The following is a 27,743-nucleotide window of genomic DNA, read 5'->3' as shown; positions in this document are numbered from 1 at the left end:
TAAACACTGATGTGTGCTTTTAGTGTTGTTTTTGGTTGAAACAAACATGAGAAAGGAGACAGATGGGTAATGTTATAAGAAATATTTAATAGTTCCTCATGTCTACCTAAAGCGCAAAAATATTAATGAAATGTATCAGTAAATGCCTTTCATCATAATCCAATGCAGCTAAACAAAAACTCATAACGACTCTCGACATGGCAACTCAGCTTAATCAAGCAGTTTGCAAATTAAACCCAGCGGGTCATAAATGGATCAAAGGTCAGCGGTGAGCCCCCCTGGAATGTTCAAAATCCAGGTGCGCCCAAACTGTGAAACCAACATAGGCAGTCATATTTTTTAAAAGTCCTCAGAAGGTGAATTCCAGAATCACCAAAGCATAGATGAAAGCCCAATCTGCCATTACAGATGTACCGCAGATGAAGACCAGAACTCTGAGCTGAAAAGGATGATTTCGTTGAAGGACAAGAGAGGTTTGAGGGATGAATAAGTTCGGAGAGTACACACCAGTCAACATACCGAGTGCCTTCTCAGAATGGCGCATAAATCCCCAAAATGGTGCCAATGAGGTAATACAAGCAGCAGCTTTTATATCGTCACTGAGAAAACAAGTGAAGTGCAATGGCAGACAGGCAGGTCCAACAAATAGTTGAGGGAGTTCAGTGGAGAAGAATACCTCAAAGGATAGATATAAGAAGAGAAGCTGAATCCCCACAGAGCAACGCACAGCGGGTGAAAGTTGATGAGTCAATAGGATTGATGAGTCATTAAACCTTCACAGGTTTGCATACAGAAGACCCAGATTTCTCCATCACTGTGAATGTCAGTTTTAAAATGATATGCAATCCTCGAAAAAGAGCGTGGCAGCTCAAGAGAAGTCCAAATATCTGTTTCCTTTTTTATTCTGTTCCCCCAATGCCTTTGCCTTTTCACTCCTCGTGTTTTGTTGTTGTTGTTGTTGGTGTTACTTAACTGGAAACTTAACAGCAAATGTAACCTTTCCCAAGCACAATTAAATGAATATACGAGTCTGTTACATAAGAAACAGAGCATGTGTGTGGTTGTGAAGCTCACCCTTCCTGTTCGCTTCATGCCAAGACTGATGCTATCACTTGCAGTGGTGAATATGATGATGTACAACTTATGAGGATTAAATAAGTTCTAACATTTCATGGAAAATATATTTTGTGTGACTTTTAATATCCTCATATAATATTGTTACGAATCTGGAAACCATGCGCACTCAACATTCAGGTCCCAAAGTTAGTTATGCCAGTGAGTACGTGTGAGACAGGTCCCTTTCCTTTTTGTCTAGTGGGAGACTCGAAAACGTGCGTTGTAACGTCTTTAGTTAGGTTATTACATCAGCCATCTACATCCCATACATCTACCATCCCATCTGCGCGACCCAACCAGCCCATCACGCTCCATCCCCACAGACGAACTCCTCTGGTAGAACGATTTTCTCAGGGCAGATCCTGTTACTCTCTGCGTGAGCGAGGCCACGTGGCCACAATAAATATTGAGGGCTACCGAGCAGGGGCCACGGCTCCGCCTCGGAAGGGTGCGGCCGTGGGCCGATGAGGGACCTCCAATGAGGGAGGGGATATATCCCGGGCAGTGCCACAAGAGGTGTGGAAAAAGGGGAGTGGTGTGGACGGAAGGTCGTGTGTCGTTGTCAGTGTCGTTATCGTTGGTGGGTTGCGCGAGAGTTCACAGGAGGTCTACGTTGCTGTACGAAGGGGTTTTTGCTGTCACGAGGGTTGAGCAGAGGGCCATCGAGGCGGTGAACGTGTCTCTGCTGGCCCTCTACAAAGAAGGACAGAGCGACCCTGACCCCCCCTCCGTGGTCCCAGATTATTCACCACCTGAACTGCGCCACGAGTCTCGAGTCCCCCACGTGTGACTGGGTATCAGACCAACGACCTTTGTCAGGTGCCGCATCGCAGAGCACGCCCTCCCTCCGACGGTCAGGTACCCACCAAACTCTGACCACCAGCTTGTCTTTCTCCACATCTGCTAGGATCCAATAAAGACTCTGGGTTTTCTTTTCATTTGTGTGTGTCTGCATGTGGGCCCATTTTGTAAGTAGAACTGCATCAGTGTTTTTGCCCATTGTAAATACTTGCATTGAATATTCACTTTAAGTCTCGCCTCTCTTGTCTTTTATTTACTGTAAATAAATTTATTAGAAATGTTCTCAGTTCGTTTTCGTCCTTTCTTTATTTGGTCCAGCATGGTCCAGGCCTGAGTTCAGACGGGGTTTCATCCCCAATAATCCGAGCCGGCACGGCTTTGGCAGTTTCCGCTCGGCTGAAACCAAGCCGGGGTTGGTAATCAGTATTTGGAACTCTACCGCAGTCGGTAGAGTGACCCGGTTCGAGAAAGACGTGCCGAGGGCATGAATCCCCGGTAGCCAAGACTGCATGGTTACTGAGGTACTTTGGCTCGAGACAAATAACCCTACGCCACGCGGTCGAGATATTGGTGTTTCACGGTCGATTAATCGACCTGCCGGCTTCGGAGTTATCCAGAGCGATGGCCTATAATTCCGGGGAGTCTGGTGGGAGACGGCGTAAACTTCCCCACCTAGCGGTTGTTCTCGCAACTGACCCCCGGCCCACAACAATATTTATTCATCTTATTTTCCTCCTTGCGCCATTACATGCACAGTGTTGCCGAGGTACTTTCTTTGGCTAGGTTGCTGGGGCTTACAATCTGGACAGATCACTAATCCGACACAGGATACTCGACTGAAACTGCAGAAATTTGTAATTTGTTCATGGTGTGAGCAACAGCTCACCTACTCTTCGTGCAGGACAATGTGGGATATTTGACGTCCACCAACGAGTGCTTGCAAATGGGACACCCAGTTTAACATCCATCCAAGGGACGGAGAAAACGTTGAAGAATCTAACTGCATGCAAAATACCAGGATGGCAATTCATAGCTGGTTCGAGATTTGAACCCATGCCAGACAGCTCAGAGGCAAGTCTGCATAAGGCCTACTGCTCTTCTGTAGCAATAAGATTCTTTTTACTTCTTATTGCCTCCAAAGCCAGTCGCCGACTGGGCATCCTCTGTCATATAACGTCCTCCCTTGGCACACCTGAACTCCTCTCCACCTACAAGGCCTTCATCCACAGCTTGATGGAGTAATGCTCTCCCCTCTGGGATGCCTCCCCTGCCTCCCATCTTTCTCAGCTTGACACTGTGGAAACCAAGACCTTTAAGATTATTGGAATCACTCACGTTAATGCTGAGTCCATGGGCTTATCACTTCACCATCGCAGACAGGTCGGAGGTCTCTCTGTCTTCCACTGCCTCCTTTCTGGTGTTGCAACCTCTGCTCTTTCCGTGCTTTGTCCCCTTCACCCCAGGTTTCTGCATGGCACGGTCCACCATCAACCTCCTTCTGGTGAAACTACTGAAATCCAAGATCACTGCTCACCTCCACTCATTTGTTCCTCTTTGTTCCCATCTGTGGAATCAACTTCCACGTCCTCTTCAATCTCATTCTTAACTCCAGATCTTCAAGACGGTTGTTCGCCACCATCTCAGATCGTCCCAATTCCATGATCTTTTCTACCGTCGTTAACCCCACTCAAATCTCCCCTCCTTCTAATTTTCCAGTTTCCCCTTGTTGGAGTTTCCCTCTGTATCTATCTTGTGCACTCCATGCTTACATGTTTTGTGCCCTGTTTTTATCCGTTATGTCTTGATTCGTTGAGTGTACTCACTCTTGCACGAGCCTCTCCTATGTTTACAAAACAACAAACAAAACACAAACCACAATCTTTTCTCCAATCATTAACCCTCTTTAAATCTCTCCTTGGTTGCAAGTTCCCATCTTGGTTTTGTTCATCTACACTTTACTGTTCATTCATTGCATTGTTCACCTGTTTCCACAATCATATGAAGAACCCTTTTCCTTCTGTTCCATTCTTCCAACAGACAAGTTTTGAATACAAAATAAAATAAATAGCTCACAGTGATATCCAATCATCTTTTCCAATCAGCTTTACTTACGTTAATTGCATATTCTGGGGTCATTTACCTCCTGGTCTTGAGTTGGTTGGTGTCTTGATTGCCAGGCAACTCCTTCTTCTTTTATCTTCGGTGATGTATTTGTGCATTTGAAATGCAAATGAAGTGTTGGTTTCCTGGTGTGATTAAACTCATGTATTTTTAAGTAATACGAACTTGTAAAACCTTTATCACAAATGGAACACTTGTTGGGATTTTCACCCATGTGAGTCAGTTCATGTTTCTTTAAGCAATACGCAGACGTGAAGGCTTTGTTGCAAAAAGAGCATTTGAGTGGCTTTTCTCTCTTGTGAATCATTTTATGTTTCTTTAAGTAAGATGACAATGTGAAGCATTTGTTACAATGAAAACAGAAATGTTCCTTTGCATCCTCATGAATATTTTCATGGGTCTTCAAATCTGCTGATGTTTTGAAAGTCTTTTCACAAACAGAACATTTGTTCAGCTTTTCTTCCCTGTGAATGAAATCATGTCGTCTTAAGTCATATGAGGATATAAAGGATTTTTCACAAACAGAACATTTGTGTGGCTTTTCATCCCTGTGAATCAAATCATGTCTCTTCAGTTCGTATGACGATATAAAAGACTTTTGACAAACAGAACATTTGTGTGGCTTCTCTCCCTTGTGAATCATCTCATGCTTCTTTAAGGGGGATGGGGACATGAAAGATTTTTTGCAAACAGAACATTTGTGTGGCTTCTCTCCCCTGTGAATCAAATCATGTCTCTTTAGTTTGGATGTGGATATAAAGGATTTTTGACAAATAGAACATTTGTGCGGCTTTTCTCCTTTATGAGTGAAATCATGTCTCTTTAGTTCGGATCTGCAGATGAAGGATTTTTGGCAAAGAGAACATTTGTGTGGCTTTTCCCCACTGTGAACGAAATCATGTCTCTTTAGGTCGTATGACGATATAAAGGATTTTTTACAAAGAGAACATTTGTACGGCTTTTCCCCACTGTGATTCATCTCGTGTTTCTTCAGGTGGCATGGAAATGAAAATGATTTTTTACAAACAGAACATTTGTGTGGCTTTTCTTCCCTGTGAATCATCACGTGTTTTTCGAGGAAGGATGGGAACACAAACGATTTTTCACAAACAGAACATTTGTGTGTCTTTTCTCCCCTGTGAACGAAATCATGTCTCTTTAGGTCGTATGAGGATATGAAGGATTTTTTACAAACAGAACATTTGTGTGGCTTTTCTCCACTATGAGTCCTCTCATGTATCTTGAGATAGGATGGAGATCTGAAGGATTTGTCACAGACAGAACATTTGTGTGACTGTTCTCCACTGTGAAGCAAATCATGTCTCTTTAATTTGGATGAGGATATGAAGGATTTTTCACAAACAGAACATTGGTGTGGCTTTTCTTCTTTGTGAATGAATTCATGTCTGTTTAGTTCAGACCTGCATATGAAGGATTTTTCACACACAGAACATTTGTGTGGCTTTTCCCCACTGTGAACAAAATCATGTCTCTTAAGTTCGTATGAGGATGTGAAGGATTTTTTACAAACAGAACATTTGTGTGGCTTTTCCTTGCTGTGTTTCATCTCATGCTTCTTCAGGTGGCACGGGAATGTAAAGGATTTTTGACAAAGAGAACATTTGTGCGGTTTTTCTCTCCTGTGATTAATCTCGTGTTTCTTGAGGTGGGATGGAAATATAAACGATTTTTCACAAACAGAACATTTGTGCGGCTTTTCGCCACTGTGAACAAAATCATGTCTGTTTAGATTGGAGGAAGATGTGAAGGACTTTTTACAAACGGGACATTTGTGTGGCTTTTCTCCCCTGTGAATCATCTCATGTATTTTGAGGTAAGATGAAGATTTAAAGGATTTCTCACAAACAAAACATTTGTGCAGTTTTTCCCCACTGTGAATCAAATCATGTCTCTTTAGTTCAGATGAGGATGTGAAGGATTTTTGACAAACAGAACACTTGTGCGGCTTTTCTCCTTTGTGAATGAAATAATGTCTATTTAGATCGTATGAGGACATGAAGGATTTCTGACAAAGAGAACATTTGTGTGGTTTTTCTCCCTTGTGAATGAATTCATGCATCTTTAGTTCGGATGAGCAAATGAAGGATTTTTGACAAACAGAACATTTGTGCGGCTTTTCTCCTTTGTGAATGAAATGATGTCGATTTAGATCATACGAGGATATGAAGGATTTTTGACAAAGAGAGCATTTGTAGGGCTTTTCTCCCCTGTGAACAAATTCATGTCTCTTTAGGTCGTATGAGGACATAAAAGATTTTCGACAAACACAACATTTGTGCGGCTTTTCTGCTGTGTGAATCCTATCATGCTTCTTTAAGTGTGTTGGGGACAGAAAAGATTTTTTGCAAACAGAACATTTGTGTGGCCGTTGTGTCAAATGAATTATTCCATGTGTCCTTAATGCAAATGAAGTAGTGAATGCTTTACTACAAAAGGTACACTTGTGCGGCTTTTCTCCAGTGTGAATCATTTCATGTCTGCTTTCCAGAGTTGAAGATTGAAATGCTCTTTCACAGAAAGAACACCTGTCTGGTTTATTTCCCGTGTTAATCATCTCATGCAGGCTTAGAAAGGAAGAAGTTGTAAAGGATTTTTCACAAAGAGAACACTTATTATTGAGCTTTTCATCACTTTGCGTGGTCTCCTGCATCTTTACAGCAGATGCACAACTTGTGAAGGCTTTTTCAAAAACAGCGCCTTGTTGTCCATTCTCACCAATGCCATTCATTTCACATTTCTTCAGAGCAAATGAGGTTCTCCTTCTCTTGTCCTTGTTATTTTGTAATATCTCGGTGCATGAAAACGGCCGAGCCCGACTTGAACACAAGTTTACAGGATACTCCACAGATGTCTCTGCAACATAAGAAAGAAAACGAAGACAAAAACACATGTGTTTATAAAAATTATCCCATTTACTATTCTTTGCAGTACAATTTCAATACTGTTGTCTCACAGAAAAAGTAGAATGCATTACCTTCGTTATGAATGCACATTACTGAATAATGCTATTCTACAACTTCTTCTTCTTCTTCTTCTTCTTCTTCTTCTTGTGTATGGCAGCTTAGCTGGTGGGGAGATATCATTTTGTTGGGGCACAACTATGCCCCTGATGCTATGTCCCTATACCAGTACACTGATACTCAATGCTCCAATCTCAGAAGGATGACAGGCTGAGTCACCCCCACCTGGTGTTAATTCAGTGGCCAACGGGGCTCACACTCAGGGCCCTAAGATCCCAAGCCAGCCACCCTAACCACCAAGCCAACTCCAGGCTTACTCTACAACTGATTACATAAAATATAACAAAATATTGTTGTTTTTTTCTCAATCCTCACATAAGTTTATTGTTGTCCTCTTAATACAGGTTTATTTAAAACAAATGAGTATTTCCTTTAATGTCAAGAATGCACACAAATAAAAAGTCACAAGAAAAATTGCAATCAGAGATTGCAGACCCTTGCCAGGATTTGTTTTGTGTGGTGTGTTGTGGCGTTTATGTACTGATTAGTTATGTAATTAATAATAGACATGATTAGAACTACCACTTTATAAATGCTGGCAGTGATGACTGGTTCAGCCATTTCAAAGATTTTTGAAGGTTTTTATTTTATTTTAAATAGTATGGCTGCTGAATCATGTGACCGATTGAATCATTAAAAAAAAATTTGTGGACCATTTTATCCCGAGATGACCCTCAAAAATTTTCATACTGATTGGATGTAGCGTTCTACATATGGAATTATGACATCATAATGAAGGCACATATGGTGTGATAAAAAAAAAAACATCACATTCCACATGAGAAGTACTTGCTATACGCCAAGTTTCAATTTTTTTCTTGGTGCTGTTTCAGAGATATAGAGGTCCAAATTTGTTTCCATTTTTTCCAACATGGCTGCCACACTACATGACCTATGACGTCATAATTAAGATAAAAACATTCTACATGACAAGTCGCACCAATGGTGAAACTTTCATCTCAATCCGACAAGCGATTGCGGAGAAAAACACAAAAGTTCTGTGCAGACAAACAAACAAACAAACAGACCCAAATGCAATACCCTCTCCTTCGGCGAGGGTGAAAAAGACATAAAATGTCATTGCCCTCGTTGTTTTAGTAATTTTGTTGAATGGAGTTGAAGGGCCAGTCCATATTTATATACAACTAAAATGACCGCCAGTCCACAAGTAAGCCATCTTGGATATGATCTCGAAAAGAAATGATGTGCGTATGTAAGCCACCATTCATTATGTGTGTACCAAGTTGGAACAACATCGGTAAATGCATGTCCGAGATATGGTTGCAGAAGTACACATGCACGGACACAAAAATCGAGACCAAATCCATAAGCCTCCATTTCGGACGAAGTCCAACGGGGGCTAATAGTATTTGAAAAAAAGGTTTATTGTAACCCTGCTCCCCACTCTCACACAAAAAGATAAATATGAAAGGAAAGAATGTACAGGACTGGCTGCAAAACACATCTGAGATTCGTCAGAACACAGATTAATTTGCAGCCCACACCCGTTTTTCTGTGCATTTGGAGATCTGAACCCGAAAGACAAATATTAAGAGGATACTGAATAATATAAATATACCGAATTACTCAGTAGACACACCCATCCTTTTCCCCTCAATCCCTTGCGCTCCCCTTGCCCACACACTCCTCCGCTTTCCTTCCACACACCCTTTTGTCCATTTCCCTGCAACCTCTCAATTAGAGTTCTGGTACATAAAAATATTTAACATTGAAGTAAATGAAAAAAGTGTGAAAAATTATTGACCCACTTCTAAATCAACAGGACTAAAATTAATTCAATACAACTGTCTATAAACAAAACTTTTAACCAAAGTAGATAACACCAACATCATGAATGATATAATCTTTTCCTTCTCCATCAGTTTCTTCATTATCACTTTCTCGTTGAAGCCCACTCACCGGTATTGATGTTGAAGTTGTTTTTGAGATGAGTACAGGTATCCCCTGCTTAACGAATGTTCGTATAGCAAAGGTTCGCTACAACGAATGGTTTCATTTATGGCTATCTCCCGCTTAACAAGGGTCTTCATTCGCTGCAACGAAGGAGCAATCACAGTGTCTAGTGATTGTGCAACGGCACTTACTTCCTGTGGTGATGATACATAAGATAGGTTTTTCCACTGATTAACTTTTCAATGGGGTGCTTAACTTTTCAGAATTAAAGGGTTAAAAATAACCATCAACTCCATCACCTCCCGCTACCTTCTCCTATGGAAACTTTGGTAAGTGTTACAACTAAATCAACATTTTTATTGTGTTAGTCATTATTATTTAGTAAAAAATAATATTATAATGTCACTTGCAACAAAAAACATCGTTATACCAAGCATATAGTTTTCTTATAGACTGAAAAAAATTACGGTTGGGAAACTGTAATTTTCCTAGAAGAAATCAGTCTACCATTTGGCCATATTTGATCAGATCGCAAAATAAAGTTAGGTGCAAGTGTATGCCATTGTGTACTGTGCTTGTGCCATGTTTGAACAAAATCAGACCGTGCATGTCCGAGAAATGGTTGGGGACCCGTTTAAGTAATAAAATGGCCTCAAGTCGGCCATCTTGGATCTGATCTCGAAAAAAAATGACATGTGTGTGTAAGCCATCATTCATTTTATCAATGTGCCAAGTTTGAACAAGATCGGTAAATGTATGTCCGAGAAATGGTTAATGACGTGTTTGATACAGGGATTTTTTTAACAACTAAAATGGCCGCCAGTACCAGTCTTTGAGTCTCCAATATGTGACGTATTACACTGGCTTTTTATAAATGTCTGAAATTCTGGTCATGTTCCAGCTGAGTGGAAAAATGGCCTAATAATCCCCATCGACAAAGGAAAAGGCCCCCGCTCTAACTGCAGTAGCTCTCGCCCGATCACCTTGCCATCAGTCCCTGGGAAGGTTTTTGCTCATGTTCTCTTGGATCGTATTCACCCCCTCCTGCTACAACATAGATGCCCCCAGCAATCGGGCTTCACTCCAAACAGGTCTACAACGGATGCCATACTATCCCTTCGTATTCTTGCAGAACTTCATCGGGAATTTCAGCGTCCATTAAATCAAGGCCGCATTTGACTCTGTTGACCGAACATCCCAATGAAAGGTGCTGAGAGGCAATTGAGTTCCATCATCACTTCTGAACCTGATCTGGAATGTCCATGAACATACAACAGCCCACGTCAGAGTGGGCACTGACTTATCATCACCTTTCCCCCACGTCTTCTGGAGTTTGTCAGGGTTGTGTCTTTGCTTCCTCCCTCTTCTGCTGCGCCATGGACTGGATAATGCTCAGTGTACAGACCAGCTTGGAATTAATTCCAGTGGAGAAATCATCACCATTCTAATCTCTGCAGATGATGCTGCCCTATTTGTCAAAGACCCTATTTTCTCGCTGGATGTGTTCAACCACTTTTAATCGGTTGCCAAAAGGCTAGGCCTTAAGCCCTCACTACAAAAAACTAAAGTACAGAATGTTGCCATTGGTCCTTCTCCCCTGCCAGTACCTATCTCTGGTGTAGTTGTGGAGTTAGTGGACCAGTTCACGTACCTGGACTCCAACATTGATTCATCTGGATACTGTAGCCCTGATGTACAGAGACTAATCGGCATGGCTGGCTCTGTCATGGGTAAACTAGACACTGTCTGGAAACAGCTGGAAACAACAGATTTGTTAATTTACAATCAAAGCTCCGCATTTACAGAACATGCGTCCAACCTGTTCTCCTCGATAGTTGTGAGACATGGACTCTTTTTAAAAAGGACCAACACACTTTACAAGCTTTCTACATGTGATGTCAAAGTCACATTCTTGGGGTACGATGGTATGACTAAGTTTCAAACAGGACTATCTGTGAGATCATTAGACGAGGCCTCATCCCACTCGATACTGCAAGGAGATGCTATTCTCTGTTTGGACATATCTGCCATTTAAATAAGCATGGACCGGCTCATATTTCCTTGCCATTTGCCACGAATCTTTCCCATGGTCACCGACCCGATCCAACCTGGCACCGTCCTCGAACACGCCAAAGACTGTCTTGGTTACGCCAGTGTGCCAACAAGTTTGGCCTTAGCCCACGTGAATGTTGGCAGAAGGTGGAAGACAAACATTTATGGGGGGTCGCTACATCCCCTAGTTGGGCATGCATAGTAGTAGTAGTAGTAGTAGTAGTAGTAGTAGTAGTAGTAGTAGTGTACCAGTCGGCCATCTTTTATCAGATCGCAAAATAAAGTGAAGTATACGTGTTTACCATCATGTACTGTGCTTGTGCCCAGTTGGAACAAAATCAGATCATGCATGTCAAAAATGGTTGGGGACACATTTAAGTAACAAAATGGCTGCTAGTCGGCCATCTTGGATCTGATCTCGAAAGAAAAATGACGTGTGTATGTAAGCCATCATTCATTATCCATGTGCCAAGTTTGCACATCAGTAAATGCATGGCGGAGAAATGGTTGAGGACGTGTTCAACATCGGGTTTTTCCAACTAAAATGGCTACCAGTCGCCCATCTTTGATCGCATTGCGAAACAAAATTATGTACATATGTATACCATCATGTGTTGTCTTTGCGCTAAATATGAATAAAATCGGTCACCAACTAGTGCTAGTAAATGGGACATCCGGTTTAACGTCCATTTGGGGGACGGAGTACCTTGAAGAATCGACCTGCATGGAAAATACCATGATGGCAGTTTTTAGCTGGGTCGAGATTTGAACCCAGGCTTGACAGCTCAGGCAAGTCTGCGTAAGGCCTACTGCTTTTCTATCACAATTGGATTTGTCACCTCTTATTTTCTCCCGATTCTCATGTTCCATTTTTCAGCTCTCCAACCCACCCAAACCCTGCAGGAGGCACACGTCTCTGAAACAACAAAATCGTTGTTGACTTTCCAAAACCAAGGCTGACTGCTCACTTCCACAAATTTTATCATCTTTCTTACTCCTCGGAAACCATCTTTTTGAGTTACTTTAACCCCACTCTTCCCTCCATAGTTTCGAGCCAGTAGCTCACAGCAAACCCTATGTATTCTTTCATCATAAACCACAATCTTGTCTCCAGCCATGAACCCTCTTTCAATCTTTCCTCCTTGTTTGCAGGTTCCCATCTTGGTTTTGCTCTTCTCCTCTTTTCTGTTCATTCATTTCATTATCCATCTGTTGCCATTATCCATTCATCCATTATCCATTATCCATTATCCATCCAATTCATCCATTATCCATCTCATCCACCATATTTAGTACATTTTTCCCCTTCATCCCATATTTCTAATAGCCAAGGTTTGAATACATTACTTTAACCTCCAGGTTGATCAGGTCACCTTTAGTATCCCACTGATAGGCCAGATCTCCATACGCACCTTGAATAAAATCTAATCGACTTGTTCTTGTCACTTAACCAACTCATCCACCAAGTTTTGTCATAACACGTCAAAAACTTTTTGAAATATTGTGCAATATATCGTTTTTGGTTCCATCTCTTAATTATGAAGAATCATTTCAAAATGTATTTTAAAAAATAGGAAGATCCAGATCTTCACCAAAATATAAACAATTTGTCCTTGTCACACACCAAACCTGTCCACCAAATCCTGTCCGAATCAATCAATACATTTTTGAGATATCCTGTTCATAGACAATCAAACAAACAACAAACAGACCAACAGGGATGAAAACATAATCTCCAACCACATTTGGTGGGGGAAGTAATAAGTACAGTAGCTCTGTTGAATTGTTGTTGAATCAGACCTAATCTGTTGAACTCTCTCATACATTATTTTTAACAACAAAAACGATCTTATAATGCTTCATCTTCCTCTCTCACACATGTGGTACTCTTTACTGTTTCACAATGCACTACTCTTCTGCTATTTTAACAGACTGCTCTCATTTCGAGCTCTCCTTCATTCCTTGCCTAAAAAATCCAACTATTACAGCGCTTCTTCTCTCCATGCTCTGAATTCGCCTTCATTGCACCCTTCAAGAATTGTGTTAAATCGCATCTCTGACCTAAAACTTTTAAAAACCACAGTTTGCCATGGATGCTCGCTTTCCATCAAACATTCTTTTTTTTCCAAATTCAGTGCCAACTCACCCCCCTCACCCCTCACTCTCACTCTCAAAGCAACCATCCCACTCTTCTCCCTCCAAGCCTCCCTCTCACCTCTCTCAAAAATCCCCCCTCACCTTTCTCCCACCTTTCATCCCCCTCACTCTTCCTTCTCAAAGTTGCCCCCCTCTCATCCACCAACCTGCCTCCCTCCACTGCCCTCTCACCTCCATCTCTTCACTCCACCTCCTCAAATCCTCAACTGCCTTCTTCCTTGTCTCTTGTCCCCCCTCTCCCCCAGCACCACAGAGCCTTTTCTCCTCATTCGGCCCCCTCCCCTCGCTGTTCTGCAATACCCCACACTCCTTCAGCAACCCTCCTTACCTGCCCCCTCGTCCCTTGTCCTACCCTTCCCCTCCCCCTCCCCCTCCTGCACCCAAAGCCTCCTCCCCTTCCTCTTCATTAAAAGTGTGGACCTCAAATATCCGGGGCCTTCGCTCAAACCTTTCAGATCTTTCCATACAGGTTGCCACTGACAAACCAGACATTATCTGCCTAATAGAAACTTTCCTCTCCCAAGACGTGTCTGACTCCCAAGTATCTCTCCCTGGCTACTCCCTCTTACGGTATGACAGACCTGAGCCTCGTCCTGGTGGAGGTGTTGCTCTCTTCATCAAAGACTCTATTCCTCACTCTCCATGCACTGCTCTCACTCCCCCACACCCCCAGGAATACCTCTGGCTTCGGCTTCCCCTCCACTCCCACCTCATGTTTATATGTGTACTGTACCGTCCACCGAACAGTGATGACTCCATCTACATCTCACTATCCGAAAACATGGACCATCTATCTTCTCATCCAAACTCTCTCTTCCTCTTATGTGGTGACTTCAATTGTCATCACACCAGTTGGCTAGGTGTGGGTACCTCTCTCACCTGCCATGGCACCTCAGCAAAAGCTTTCTACGACTCATTGGGACTGACTCAATCGGTCAACTTCCCGACCCGGATCTCAACCAATGGTACTCCATCTCTTCTGGATCTGATTTTGACAAATTTCCCTGACAATAACTGCTGCTCTTCCTTCGCTCCAATTGGTTCTTCTGACCACGTCCTTGTTAAAGTGGACATCTCTCTGGCTGTTATCAGAGAACCACCTCACCGCCGTCGAGTCTGGCATTTCACTCAAGCCGACTGGCAGGGTCTCCGAGCAGCCATCAAACTTACAGACTGGTCTCCTATCACTACTTTCTCAAACATCAACTCATCCTGGGAATTCTTTCAAAGAAACTTGCTCTCCCTCATGCACAGATTTATCCCCTCTCGTGTTCAGTTGTCTTACCCTTCCTCCCGCCCTTGGTTTACTGAAGCTTGTGGCGAGGCAGTTGTCCTGAAACAACTTGCCTTTGCCTCATGGAAAGCAAACCCAACTGAGGGCAATCTCAGTTCTTTCCACAAAGCTCGGAACAAGTGTGTATCTACCCTCAGGAGAGCCAGAAAACAACATCTTTCTCATCTCAAGTCTGAACTCTCAAACCTCTCTCCCTCCTCAAAATCCTGGTGGCGTTTAATCAAATCTGTTTCTGGTGTGTTCCCCCTCCATCCCTCCCTTACCTCAAATGGCCGCACTGCTGATTCCACACGTGATAAAGCTGAATGTCTAAACTCGGTGTTTGCAGCTAAATCTTGTGTCCTAAACCCATCACTATCTCTACCCACTTTACCCAGTCGCACCCAACTGTCCCTGGACTCTGTATCCTTTTCTCCTGACAAGGTGGAGAGCTTGCTTTCAAACCTCGAGTCAGATTCTGCAACCGGTCCAGACGGCATCAGCCCACGTGTCCTCAAAGCCTGCTCTTCTGCTCTTGCTCACCCTCTCTCTGTCCTATTCACCCTCTCATTTGCCCAAGGTCATCTGCCATCTGCTTGGAAATCTGCTAACATCACTGCCCTGCATAAAAAAGGTGCAAAAACAGATCCCTATAACTACAGACCAATCAGCCTTCTCCCAATCATCAGCAAGGTGATGGAATCCATCATCGCCTCAGATATGAAATCCTTCCTCTTCTCCAATGGCTTGATTTCCAATCATCAATTTGGTTTCAGACCAGGTCACTCTACCCTGGATATGCTGCTTCTGCTCTCCCATCAATGGATGGAGGTCCTCAATGCCAGACAGGAAATCCGAGCCGTATCCCTGGACATATCACGTGCTTTTGACACAGTCTGGCACCCTGCCCTACTCACCAAACTCTCTTCCCATGGTATTCAAGGCCATCTCCACTCATGGCTCGCAGACTTCCTCTCCTGTCGCAGTCAACGTGTGGCCCTAAATGGAGTTCTTTCATCCCCTCTTCCTGTGCAGGCTGGAGTTCCTCAAGGTAGCGTTCTGGGCCCTGTTCTTTTTCTGGTTTTCATCAATGATCTCTCAGACTCTCTGGAAAATCCTCTATTTCTCTTTGCCGACGACTCCACCCTCTGCCGTACCATCTGTCATCCCTCAGACCGGCAAGCAGCAGCTTCTTCACTCACTGCAGATCTGGATAAAATCACAAACTGGTCCAACATGTGGAACATGTCTTTCAATCCAGACAAATCTCACACTCTCACTATGTCTCTTCGAAAGGACCGTTTACAAAACCCCCCCATCCACTTTCTCAACAATCCTCTGGAAGAAGTCTTTTCTTTCAAGCTTCTAGGTCTCACTATCTGCCATGACCTTTCCTGGGAAAGTCACATTTCCAACCTCGCCTCAAAAGCCAGTCGCCGACTGGGAATCCTCCGTCGTGCTAAGTCCTTCCTCGGCCCTCTTGAGCTCCTGACCACTTACAAAGCTTTTGTCCGTAGCCTGATGGAGTACTGCTCTCCCCTCTGGGCTGGTGCTTCTGCCTCCCACCTTTCTCGGCTTCACGCTGTCGAAACCAGGGCATTTAAGATCATCGGCATCTCCCGCAATGAAGCTGAGTCTTTGGGCCTCTCACTCAATCACCGCAGGTTGGTCGGTGGTCTTTCTGTCTTCTACCGACTCCTCTCCAGCCTTGCCCCCCCTGCTCTCTCTGCGATTTGTCCCCACCACATTTCCACAGGGCGCTCAAGGTCCGCCAACAACCCCCTTCTGGTAAAACTACCAAAATCACGAATCACTGCTCATCTTCACTCTTTCATTCCTCTTTTTTCCTGCCTTTGGAATAAACTTCCTCACTCTATTCTTTCTCATTATTCCCTCCAGGCTTTCAAAACAGCTGTTCACCACCACCTCTTATCTTCCCCCATCCAAATCCTCGATCTTTTCTACCCCCGATAATCCACCCAAGCCCACTTCCTTCATTTCTCCTACTTTCCTTCCTGAAAGTCCCTGAAATGTCCATCTTCTCTTCGCCATGTTCCCCGTCCCATCCCCATCCCTCTCCCTTCCACAGTTCACCTAATGTGTCTGTTCCCCACTGTTTTGTCCCTTCCACTCCCGCCCCTCTTGTCTCATGCCTCCTTGCTGTGAGTTGTGTGTTAGCTCTCATACGAGCCTCGACCAAGGTATACAAAAAAAAAAAAAAAAAAAAAAAAAAAAAAAGCTCACAGTGATGTCCAATGATATTTTCCAATCAGCTTTATTTATGATAAATTATAATTCATTATGGGGTCATTTACCTCCTTGTATTGAGCAACTTGGTGTCTGGCTTTCTCGGCAACTACTTTGTCATTAATTTTGTGATGTATTTGTGCATTTGAGAAGCAAATGACATGATTTCCCAGTGTGATTAAACTCATGTATTTTTTTTTTAAGTACTGTAAAACAAAATTGTGAAAACTTCATCACAAACAGTACTCTTGTTGGGATTTTCACCTGTGTGAATCATTTCATGTTTCTTTGGGAAATACACAGATGTCAAGGCTTTATTGCAAAAAGAGCATTTGGATGGCTTTTCTTCCTTGTGAATAATTTCATGTTTCTTTCAGTAACATGACAATGTGAAGCATTTCTTGCAATGAGAACAGTTGTGTGCCTTTCCATATGAATATTTTCATGAGTATGTATATATATATATATATATATATATATATATATATATATATATATATATATATATATATATATATATATATATATATATATATATAGACGTAATTCATATATGCTGATGTGTGGAAAGTCTATTCACAAACAGAGCATCTGTTTGGCTTTTTTTCCTTGTGAACCAAATCATGTATATTTAGGTCATATGGGGATACGAAGGATTTTTCACAAACAGAACATTTGAGTGGCTTTTCTCCCCTGTGAATCATATCATGTATTGTGAGCTGGCATGGTAATGAAAAGGATTTTTTTTCAAAGAGAACATTTCTGTGGCCTTTCACCACGATGTTTCTTCTCATGTTTCTTTAGCTGGCATGGAAATGCAAATGATTTTTGACAAACAGAACATTTGTGTGGCTTTTCTCCCCTGTGAATCATCTCGTGTTTCTTGAGGTGGGATGGGAGTACAAAAGATTTTTGACAAACAGAACATTTGTGTGTCTTTTCTCCACTGTGAATGAAATCATGTCTCTTTAGGTCATATGAGGATATAAAGGATTTTTTACAAACAGAACATTTGTGTGGCGTTTCTCCACTGTGAGTCCTCTCATGTATCTTGAGATAGGATGGAGATCTGAAGGATTTGTCACAAACATAGCATTTGTATCGTGTTTCTCCAGTGTGAATCATCTCATGTATCTTGAGATAGAATGGAGATCTGAAGGATTTGTCACAGACAGAACATTTGTGTGACTGTTCTCCAATGTGAAGCAAATCATGTCTCTTTAATTTGGATGAGGATATGAAGGATTTTTCACAAACAGAACATTTGTGTGGCTTTTCTTCTTTGTGAATGAATTCATGTCTGTTTAGTTCAGACCTGCATCTGAAGGATTTTTCACAAACAGAACATTTGTGTGGCTTTTCCCCACTGTGAACAAAATCATGTCTCTTAAGTTCGTATGACGATGTGAAGGATTTTTTACAAACAGAACATTTATGTGGCTTTTCCTTGCTGTGTTTCATCTCATGCTTCTTCAGGTGGCACGGGAATGTAAAGGATTTTTGACAAAGAGAACATTTGTGCAGTTTTTCTCTCCTGTGATTAATCTCGTGTTTCTTGAGGTAGGATGGAAATATAAACGATTTTTCACAAACAGAACATTTGTGCGGCTTTTCGCCACTGTGAACAAAATCATGTCTGTTTAGATTGGAGGAAGATGTGAAGGATTTTTTACAAACGGGACATTTGTGTGGCTTTTCTCCCCTGTGAATCCTCTCATGTATCTTGAGATAGGATGGTGATCTGAACAATTTTTCGCAAACAGAACATTTGTGCGGTTTTTCTCCCTTGTGAATCAAAACGTGTCTCTTTCGTTCTGATGAGCAAATAAAGGATTTTTGACAAACAGAACATTTGTGTGGCTTTTCTCCTTTGTGAATGAAATAATGTCTATTTAGATCGTACAAGGACATGAAGGATTTTTGACAAAGAGAACATTTGTAGGGCTTTTCTCCCCTGTGAACAAAATCGTGTCTCCTTAGGTTGAAGGAGGACACGAAGGATTTTCGACAAACAGAACATTTGTGCGGCTTTTCTGCTGTGTGAATCCTCTCATGCTTCTTTAATTGTGTTGGGGACAGAAAAGATTTTTGACAAACAGAACATTTGTGTGGCTGTTGTGTCAAGTGAATCATTTCATGTGTCCTTAAAGCAAATGAAGTAGTGAATGCTTTACTACAAAAGGTACACTTGTGCGGCTTTTCTCCAGTGTGAATCATTTCATGTCTGCATTGCGAAGTTGAAGATTGAAATGCTCTTTCACAGAAAGAACATCTGTGTGGTTTATTTCCTGTGTTAATCATCTCATGTAGCCTTAGAAAGGAAGAAGTTGCAAAGGATTTTTCACAAAGAGAACACTTGGAGAGCTTTTCATCACTTTGAGTGGTCTCAGGCATCTTTAAGGCAGATGCACAACTTGTGAAGGCTTTTACAAAAACAGCGCCTTGTTGTCCATTCTCACCAATACGATTCATTTCACATTTCTTCAAAGCAAATGAGGTTCTCCTTCTCTTGTCCGTGTTATTTTGTAATATCTCGTTGCATGAAAACGGCCGAGCCCAACTTGAACACAAGTTTACTGGATACTCCACAGATGTCTCTGCAACATAAGAAAGAAAATGAAGACAAAAACACACTTGTGTTTATAAAAATTATCCCATCTTTTTACTATTCTTTGCAGTACAATTTCAATACTTTTGTCTCACAGAAAAAGTAGAATGCATTACCTTCGTTATGAATGCACATTACTGAATAATGCTATTCTACAACTTCTTCTTCTTCTTCTTGTGTATGGCAGCTTAGCTGCTGGGTAGATATCATTTTGTTGGAGCACAACTATGCCACTGAAGCTATGTCCCTATACCAGTACACTGATACTCAATGCCCCAATCTCAGAAGGATGATGGGCTGATTCAACCTCACCTGGTGTTAATGCAGGTTTGTTTAAAACAGATGAGTATTTCATTTAATGTCAAGAATGCACACAGATAAAAGGTCACAAGAAAAAGAACAATCAGAGATTGCAGACCCTCGCCAGGACTTGTTTTGTGGGTTATGTTGTGTGGTGTTTGTATAGTTTTGTGTGGTGTATTTTATGTGGCATTTGTGGACGGACGTTATGAAATTAATGATAGACATAATTAGTGTGCTGTATCACATGGTTGGGTTTTCATATATCATGACTCGCCCACTAGGGGTGGCAGTAATGTACATCCGAGCACGCAGTAAAGCGGAGTTACTGCTAACGCTCTCACTCTCCATGTTCCGCTGCACCTCGGACATTACAGTTGGCTGACGAGGATAGTTGGTAGACGAGTCAGGGCGCACGGACAGGTGCCCGTTTTCGTCAGAGATGACTTCGAATTGTTTTCGGAACAATTGGGGTGCTATTTCCACGCGAATGTGGTCGACGAGAGCAAGCAAAAGTCGATCTTGCTCGCCTCGCTATCGCTGAAACAGTATCGACTACTGAGTGATTTGGTGGCGCCGGACAAGCCCAGTGGGGACACGCTGTCGTTCCAGGACATTGTGCAGAAGATGAAAGCACACATGGCGCCGGAAAAGTCATTACAGCTGGCTCGATACCAGTTTGATCGCCTCGCGAAAGGTACGGGGGAGCGCGTCGCGGATTTCGTAGCGCGAGTGAAGCATTCTTCCGTGGCCTGCAAGTTCACGGCGGGGGAGCATCCAGCTCGGCTCAGAGATCGCTTTATTTCCGGTTTACAAGATGCAAAAATGGTTTCGGCGATTCTACGGCTGAAGGGTGAAGCCATTACATTCAACTCGGCGGTTGACACTGCTACAGCTGTCGAGCAGACTCTCAGAGATGTTCGGGCCATCACCGGCCACAGCATGCCAGATGGCCCGGGGGTCCACGTGGTGTTGCAAGTGCCCCGGGACGCACGCGCGACCTTCGGTGCGGGCCGGGGCCAGACGTCGCCGCGCGGCCGCACGAGCTGCGAGTTGACCCCACGGACGTGTTTGGGATGCGGAGGTCGACACCTGCGCCGTGTGTGCCCATTTAAAAACACCGTGTGCTTATATTATCGCAAGGTGGGTCATCTGAAGCGTGTGTGCCGAGGGGCGTTGGCCACAGTTAAGGTCATGGACGGCAATGTGCGGGGAAACCCCGGCGACCCGGGGCGGAACCTGCAGCTGATGATGAGCCTGTTTTCAATTGGTCCTGCGGCGGCACGCCCGATGACAGTGGAAATTGAAGTGAACAAAACATCGATCACGTTTCAGGTTGATACGGGAGCGGCTGTGTGGATCATCGGCGAACAGACCACGCGTAGACTCAACGGCCTGAAGCTTATCAGGTCAAACCTCACACTGTTCACGTACACCCGCAAGAGGATAACGCCCATCGGGATGGCAGACGTGTCTGTGGGGTACCAAGGCCAGGTCGCCACGCTTCCGTTGTACGTCGTGCGGGGGAGGGGACCGTCTCTCCTTGGCTGGGACTGGCTGACCCGCATCAGGCTAGACTGGGCCGCCGTTCACCTTGTGCAACCCGTGCCGAGCCGATGGGAGGATCAGTTGGATAAGATTCTTCAAAGACATCAAGGTTTGTTTTGCGACGACCTTGGGAAACTCAAGGAAGTGCAGGCAAAGCTCTTCCTGAAGGAGGGGGTAGTTCCTCGTTTTTGTAAACCACGACCGGTGCCGTATGCCCTGCGGGACAAGGTCAAGGGTGGACTGGATAGGCTGGGAGGCCTGTGGAGTGATCGAACGGGTGTTGTACTCAGATTGGGCCACCACGGTCGTCACAGTGCTGAAACAGAATGGAGACGTCCGATTGTGCGGGGACCTCAAGTCCACGGTTAACCCGGGGCTCAGCGTGGAGCAGTATCCACTGCCGTCAATAGATGAGATATATGCACGATTGGCGGGGAGTCAATACTTCACGAAGCTAGACCTGCGTGATGCATATTTTCACCTGGCGATGGATCACGGGAGTAGCGACCTTTTGACAATCAACACGTGTCAAGGGCTCTATCGATATACCCGGCTCTGTTTTGGGATTGCTTTGGCCCCGGCCTTGTGGCAGAAAGCCATGGATCAGGTTTGCATTGGCCTGCCCGCTCAAACCTACCTGGACGATGTGCTCATTGCGGGGAAAACGGCGGATGAGCACCTTGCGAACATTGCTCAAGTACTGACAAAGCTGGAAGCGTGCGGCCTGCGCTTGAACAGGGACAAGTGCGCGTTCTTCAAGCAGCGCTTGGAATACCTCGGGCACATCATCATGCCGGAGGGGCTGTTGAAAGGCCCTCGGAATGCAGAGGGAATTCAGCATATGCCACCGCCTCGCGACAAGACGCAGCTGCGCTCATTCATTGGTATGGCACAGTATTACCAAAGATTCGTGCGCGGGCTCAGCTCGCAGCTTGCGCCATTAATGCGGTTGCTCAGGAAGGACAAGCGCTGGGCCTGGGGGCATGTACACCAGGCGTCGTTCGACCGCGTCAAGCGGCTGCTCACAGAGGATACGGTCCTCGTGCACTACGAGCCTGCACGTCCGTTCTTATTGGCATGCGACAGCTCTGCATACGGCATTGGGGCAGTGCTCTCCCACAGGATGGACGATGGTTCCGAGCGGCCTGTTTGTTTTGCATCCCGGACCCTGTCCACAGCAGAGCTGGAATATGCCCAGGTCGAGTGCGAGGCTCTCAGCCTCGTCTGGGGTCTGCGGAGGTTTCATCAATACCTGCTGGGGCGGCATTTCACTTTGCAGATGGATCACAAACCACTTCAATTCATCCTGAGACCCGAACGTGGGGTACCGGTGGTGGCGGCCACGCGAATACAGCGGTGGTGTCTATTTCTTGCTGCTTACAGCTACGATATTCAGTTCCGAAGCACCAAGAAGCATGCTAATTGCGACGGGCTCTCGTGCTTGCCTTGCGCGGAGGGTCCAGCTTCATCTGAATCGGCCGACCGGGTTGATGTGTTTGCACTGAGCCAGGTCCAAAGCGGGCCGATCACGGCCAAACAGGTCGCGGTGGAATCGGCTCATGATCCAGTGCTCGCCCGTGTCGTTCAAGCGATTTATACGGGGAATTGTAGCAATCTACCTTCAACACCGGCATTTCAGCCTTTCGCATTGCGCACATCGGAGCTGTCGTTGGTCCAACGGTGCATTATGTGGGGAATGAGAGCGGTGATTCCACCGAAGTTCAGGCAGCAGTGTTTGGAGGAACTACAGGTCAGTCACCTTGGCGTCGTGTAGACCAAGAGTCTTGCTCGTAGCCTGTTGTGGTGGCCGGGGTTGGACAAAGACATTGAGCAGATGGTTAAGCATTGCACCACGTGTCAAACAGATGCTGATAACCCGCGTCGAGCTTCGGGACTGTGGCCGACCCTAGCCAGGGCCTGGCAGAGGGTCCATGTGGATTTTGCGGGGCCGGTTAATGGCAAAATGTTTTTGATTGTGATCGATGCGTTCTCTAAATGGCCGGAGGTTGTAGTAATGCAGCATACATCGGCAAACATTACGGTAGAAAAACTGTGGACGAACTTTGCTAATAAAGCGATACCCGAGATTCTGGTCTCTGATAACGGTCCGCAGTTCATCGCAGGTACATTTGATGAGTTTTTGCGTCAAAATGGTATTCGACATCTTAGGTCCGCACCGTATCATCCTGCGACGAACGGGCAGGCGGAATCATTTGTTAAAATGTTGAAACGGGCTTTGCGAAGGGGGGGGGGGGGGATGTTGCACCTGTGCGGGCTGTGGTCGATATCTTTTTGCTCCAATACAGGAACGCTATTCATCCTGCCACGAGCAATTCTCCTGCCATTCGTCTCTATGGACGGGCATTGCGGTCCAGACTGGATTTGCTGCGACCTGGAGGGTCGGTGATTGGGGCAGTGTCGCGCCCGACGCTGCTGCGCGGTTTTGATGTGGGACAGCGGGTAAATGGTGTGCGATTATTTCCACGGTTCCAAATGGGTGCCGGCTGTGGTCTCTGTGGTACTGGGGCCGGCGAATTGCATGGTGCGGACTGATGGTGGGGAGGTGTGGAAGCAGCACGTGGACCAAATGCATGATCGCTGTTCAGTGTCACCCCCCTCCCCCCCTGTGCCGAGCGACGTGGGGCCCCCACCTGTGATGTCGCCGTGGCCAGGCGTTGTATCGCCAAGGCCGGACGTGCCGACGCCCGCGGGGTGTTCCCCTTATTCAGTCCTGCCCAAGGACGACGAGCAAGCTTGTCGGCCGGGGGCGGTTGTTGTTGCGGATGGGGCAAGTCCAGCGAGGGTGTCACCTCGACCAGGCCGGGAGGCGTCTGAGCCTGGGCCGTCTGGCAGCGCTGCTCGCCCAAGGTGGGTCAGAAAACGGCCGCGGTACTTGGAGGATTTTGAATGTTGATTGGTTTTGTTTGGTCATGTTATAATTGTCATTTCATCATTGGAATTGTCATTTTACGAGGGGAGAAGTGTGCTGTATCACGTGGTTGGGTTTTCATATATCGTGACTCGCCCGCTAGGGGTGGCAGTAATGTACATCCGAGCACGCAATAAAGCGGAGTTACTGCTAACGCTCTCACTCTCCATGTTCCGCTGCACCTCGGACATTACAATTAGAACTGCCACTTTATAAATGCTGGCAGTGATGACTGGTTTAGCCATTTCTAAGAAGAATTTTAAAGGTAAAAAAAAAATAAAAAAAAATATATGTCTGCTGAATCACGTGACCAATGACGTAATCAATAATTTTTGAGGACAATTTTATCCCTGGATGACCCTCAAAAATTTTCATACTGAACAGATGTAGCGTTCTACATATGCAGTTACGATGTCATAATGAAGGCACCTATGATGTCATTTTTTTTTTAAATCACACTCATTCCCCATGAGGAGTACTTGCTATGTGCCAAGTTTCAATTTTTTCAACCTTCTCTTCCATGGGTTTCTTACCCTCCACCCCTTCCTTCCCCATTGCTTTCCAATACATAGCTTTTCTAGTCAGATACCCCTCTTGTTTTCTCATTATATGTCCTACCAATCACCATCTTTGTTCTTTGAAAATCTTTAGAATTCTCTTTAAAGGCCATGATAGAAGATCGTCAGTTTACATTCCATTTCCTTGCTAAATTTTTTTCCAGTTTTCTTCCATTTCCCATGTACCATATAATAACACCGATTTGACATTGGAAATTAATAATTTAATCTTAGTTTTTAACTGAAAGTTTTCCGGAATTCCAAATCCTTACGTGTGCGTGTGCGTGTGCGTGTGCGTGTGCGTGTGCGTGTGTGTGTGCGTGTGTGTGTGTGTGTGTGTGTTGCTTATTTGACGCACTACTATAGTTCTGGGCCGATTCCATCCAGACTTGCTACATAGGATCAGCATGACCCCAGTCAGTGCTTAGGAGTATTTTTATATTTTCCCATGGTCTTGGGAGGGAGGGGGAGGCATGCAAATTCTCCCTGGAAATGTGCATCATGTGTTGTCACTTCAGGTGGGAGAGGGTATTACAAGTCCTCACCCTTTACACAGTACAGTATTCTTGTCCCCACGTTTTCCAGTGCAATTAGGTGTTTTGAATTGCACAGCGATAGGTATTTTTAATTACACGTTTGAAGAACAACCCCCCCCCCACCCTGCACCCTTTCCCCCACCCCTTCAGGCAGCTCCCATAGGGAGTGGGTGCTTCTTGTGTTTAATATAGAGTTGAACATTGTTTGAGCTTTTCTTGAACAGAAAAAGGCAATGAAAGTACAATATAAACTAGTTATTTTATAATTACAATTACACTTCCACAAACCTTTGCAACTGAATGAATACTCAGTGGCATCAAAGACAATATTGACATCAATCAGTTTGGTAACCAGGCAAGTTATTCCACTTCACACTGCCTTGTTAAGTCGATGAATAATTTATACGAGCATGCTGATAAACAACTAAGTCACAGGTGGTTGTAACAGATTTTTCTGAAGCTTTTGATCTGATAAATCACAATGTGGTTGTAACAAAGTTGATACAAATGGGTGTCAAGCCTGCCGTAATTCCTTGGATAAGTAGTTTCTTAGATATAAGAGCTCATTGTGTTCGGTACAAGGGGACCTTATCTGTTAATCAAACCTTCAGTCGAGGGGTACTTCAGGGGAAACAAATTAGGCCCCTTTTTTTTTCTGGCTCAAATTAATGATGCAATGACTCAGCTTAATGCCTGCCTGTGCTCATATCCTAGCCCTCAAGTATGTTGATAACATAACACTGATTGAGAATTCAATGGGCAGGCAACTCGAAATGACACTACAATCTGCTTTGAATATTTTTACTCAATGGGAAATTAAAAATAACATGAAGTCGAATACTGATAATTGTGCCGTTATGGAAGTTTGCTTCATGAAAGAACCTCCACCGAGGCCTCTATTTACTATCCAAATTACTGGACGACAGAAGGTAAATCATCTGAAAATATTAGGTATTGTTATCTCATCTAATTTGAAGTGGAACCTTCACATTCGCAATATTGTCACAATGGCAAATGGAAAGTTGTTTATGTTGAAGATGCTCAAAAAGTTTAACTTGGCCATGGAAGAGTTGCTTATCATTTATAAAGGTGGTTACATCATTTTTAGAGTATGCTGTTCCAGTTTGGAATGGTGGCCTCACAATCTGCCAAAGTAACGAATTGGAACAGGTTCAGAAAAGGGCTCTCTGAATCATTCGAGGACAATTACACAGTGATTATGACCAGGCCCTTCAGTTTTGTGATATTCCAACCTTGAAACAACGCAGGTTTGAAATTTGTCTGAGATTCGCAAGCAAACTGCGAACATCTAATGAGTTTAGTCATTGGCTTCCAGACCTCAGGCAGGATAGGACACAATAAACAGTCTCTCAGAAATTCATCTCAACTTTCAAAAATTACATGTAAAACCCAAAGGTACAAAAACAGTGCCATACCATACTTTGCTAAAATTCTGAATGAATAATGTACATTCTACTCCCCCTTTTACTTTAATATATATATATATATATATATATATATATATATATATATATATATATATATATATATATATATATATATATATATATATATATATATAGATATATATCGTCGACCGAGAATTAACAGGATCTATCTGACATTTCATTCAAATTTAGAAGAAGTCCATGTAGAAGGGCAACAGAGGAAACTAAGTAAGATTATTTTATGTTACCTTTATATGTACCTGTTATGCAGCACACGATATGAAAATAAAATGTTATGAGATAGTGGCAATTCCACTTTGAATTTTTGATTTCATTTTTCTCAAACTTTAAAAAAGTGTAGTTGGACCCTGTTAATTCTCGGTCGACTATATATATATATATATATATATATATATATATATATATATATATATATATATATATATATATATATATATATATATATATATATATATATATATATTATATTGGGTCACAGAAATAGGTGACCCTTATTGTCAGTAATTCTGTTTGTTTGGATGTTTGTTCGTTTGTCATCAGCATAATTGGTAGTAAACATGGGCCGATCTTGACCAAACTCGGGTGGTAGGTACATCTTATGACCTAGTGCTTTGGAAATTGTGATGGTTGCTAGGGACGCTTTGGTTCCCTAGCATCAGCCAAAAAACCTTCAAAATCGGTACCGTTCACACGAAATCAATTCCGAAAGCCATTATCCCACGTCGGCTTATGAAATTTGGCATGCATCATCTACAGGTGATGCTGGACCATATATATTCCGGTTTTTGTGATATATGGAATAGTTTACCCGCAGCGCCCCCTACAAATGGGGTATGCCCGAAAATTGGTGAAAATTGAAGGCCCCCGAGCGACCAGGTGAGTGCATCGATCCGAATGAAACTTTGCAGGTTCATAGCACGCAATGAGTACTACAACTTTGCCTCAGGAAATATTGACCGATATTGCTTAGGTCAGGGGTCAAAGGGCAAAAATCGATAATATGCGAGAGCTGGAGGTGCCCTCGCGCCAAATGCTACTCCAAGGGTTATGGTCAGATGGTCATGAAAATTCACA

General features: G+C 43.8%; 1 protein-coding gene across 6 annotated transcripts in view; it reads right to left on the bottom strand.

Moving 5' to 3' along the window:
* The window catches only part of LOC147009968 (uncharacterized), a 220,325-nt gene that overhangs the window by 165,990 nt on the left and 26,592 nt on the right, over nucleotides 1–27,743 (bottom strand). Inside the window, exons 1-3 of one of the 6 annotated variants that reach the window (XM_085863199.1) lie at nucleotides 16,791–17,182; nucleotides 9,000–9,187; nucleotides 68–6,912 (exon numbers count right to left, since the gene is read on the bottom strand). The exons of 1 other annotated variant lie outside the window; for it this stretch is intronic. In XM_085863199.1, coding sequence (XP_085719325.1) covers nucleotides 4,031–6,787 — 2,757 coding nt within the window. In that variant the 5' untranslated portion in view covers nucleotides 6,788–6,912; nucleotides 9,000–9,187; nucleotides 16,791–17,182 and the 3' untranslated portion in view covers nucleotides 68–4,030. Of the gene's footprint in view, nucleotides 1–67; nucleotides 6,913–8,999; nucleotides 13,307–16,790; nucleotides 17,183–19,181; nucleotides 19,320–27,743 lie in introns of those variants that run through there. 4 more of the 6 variants (XR_015053068.1, XM_085863195.1, XM_085863197.1 and 1 more) reach the window with 4 other exon arrangements.

This window comes from Eptatretus burgeri, chromosome 17, assembly GCF_056783735.1.
Source record: "Eptatretus burgeri isolate ZD-2024b chromosome 17, Ebu_testis_v1, whole genome shotgun sequence".
In the NCBI taxonomy this organism is placed as follows: domain Eukaryota; kingdom Metazoa; phylum Chordata; class Myxini; order Myxiniformes; family Myxinidae; genus Eptatretus; species Eptatretus burgeri.
Note: the sequence above shows the minus strand (reverse complement) of the source record. Positions and strands in the feature narration are given on the sequence as shown.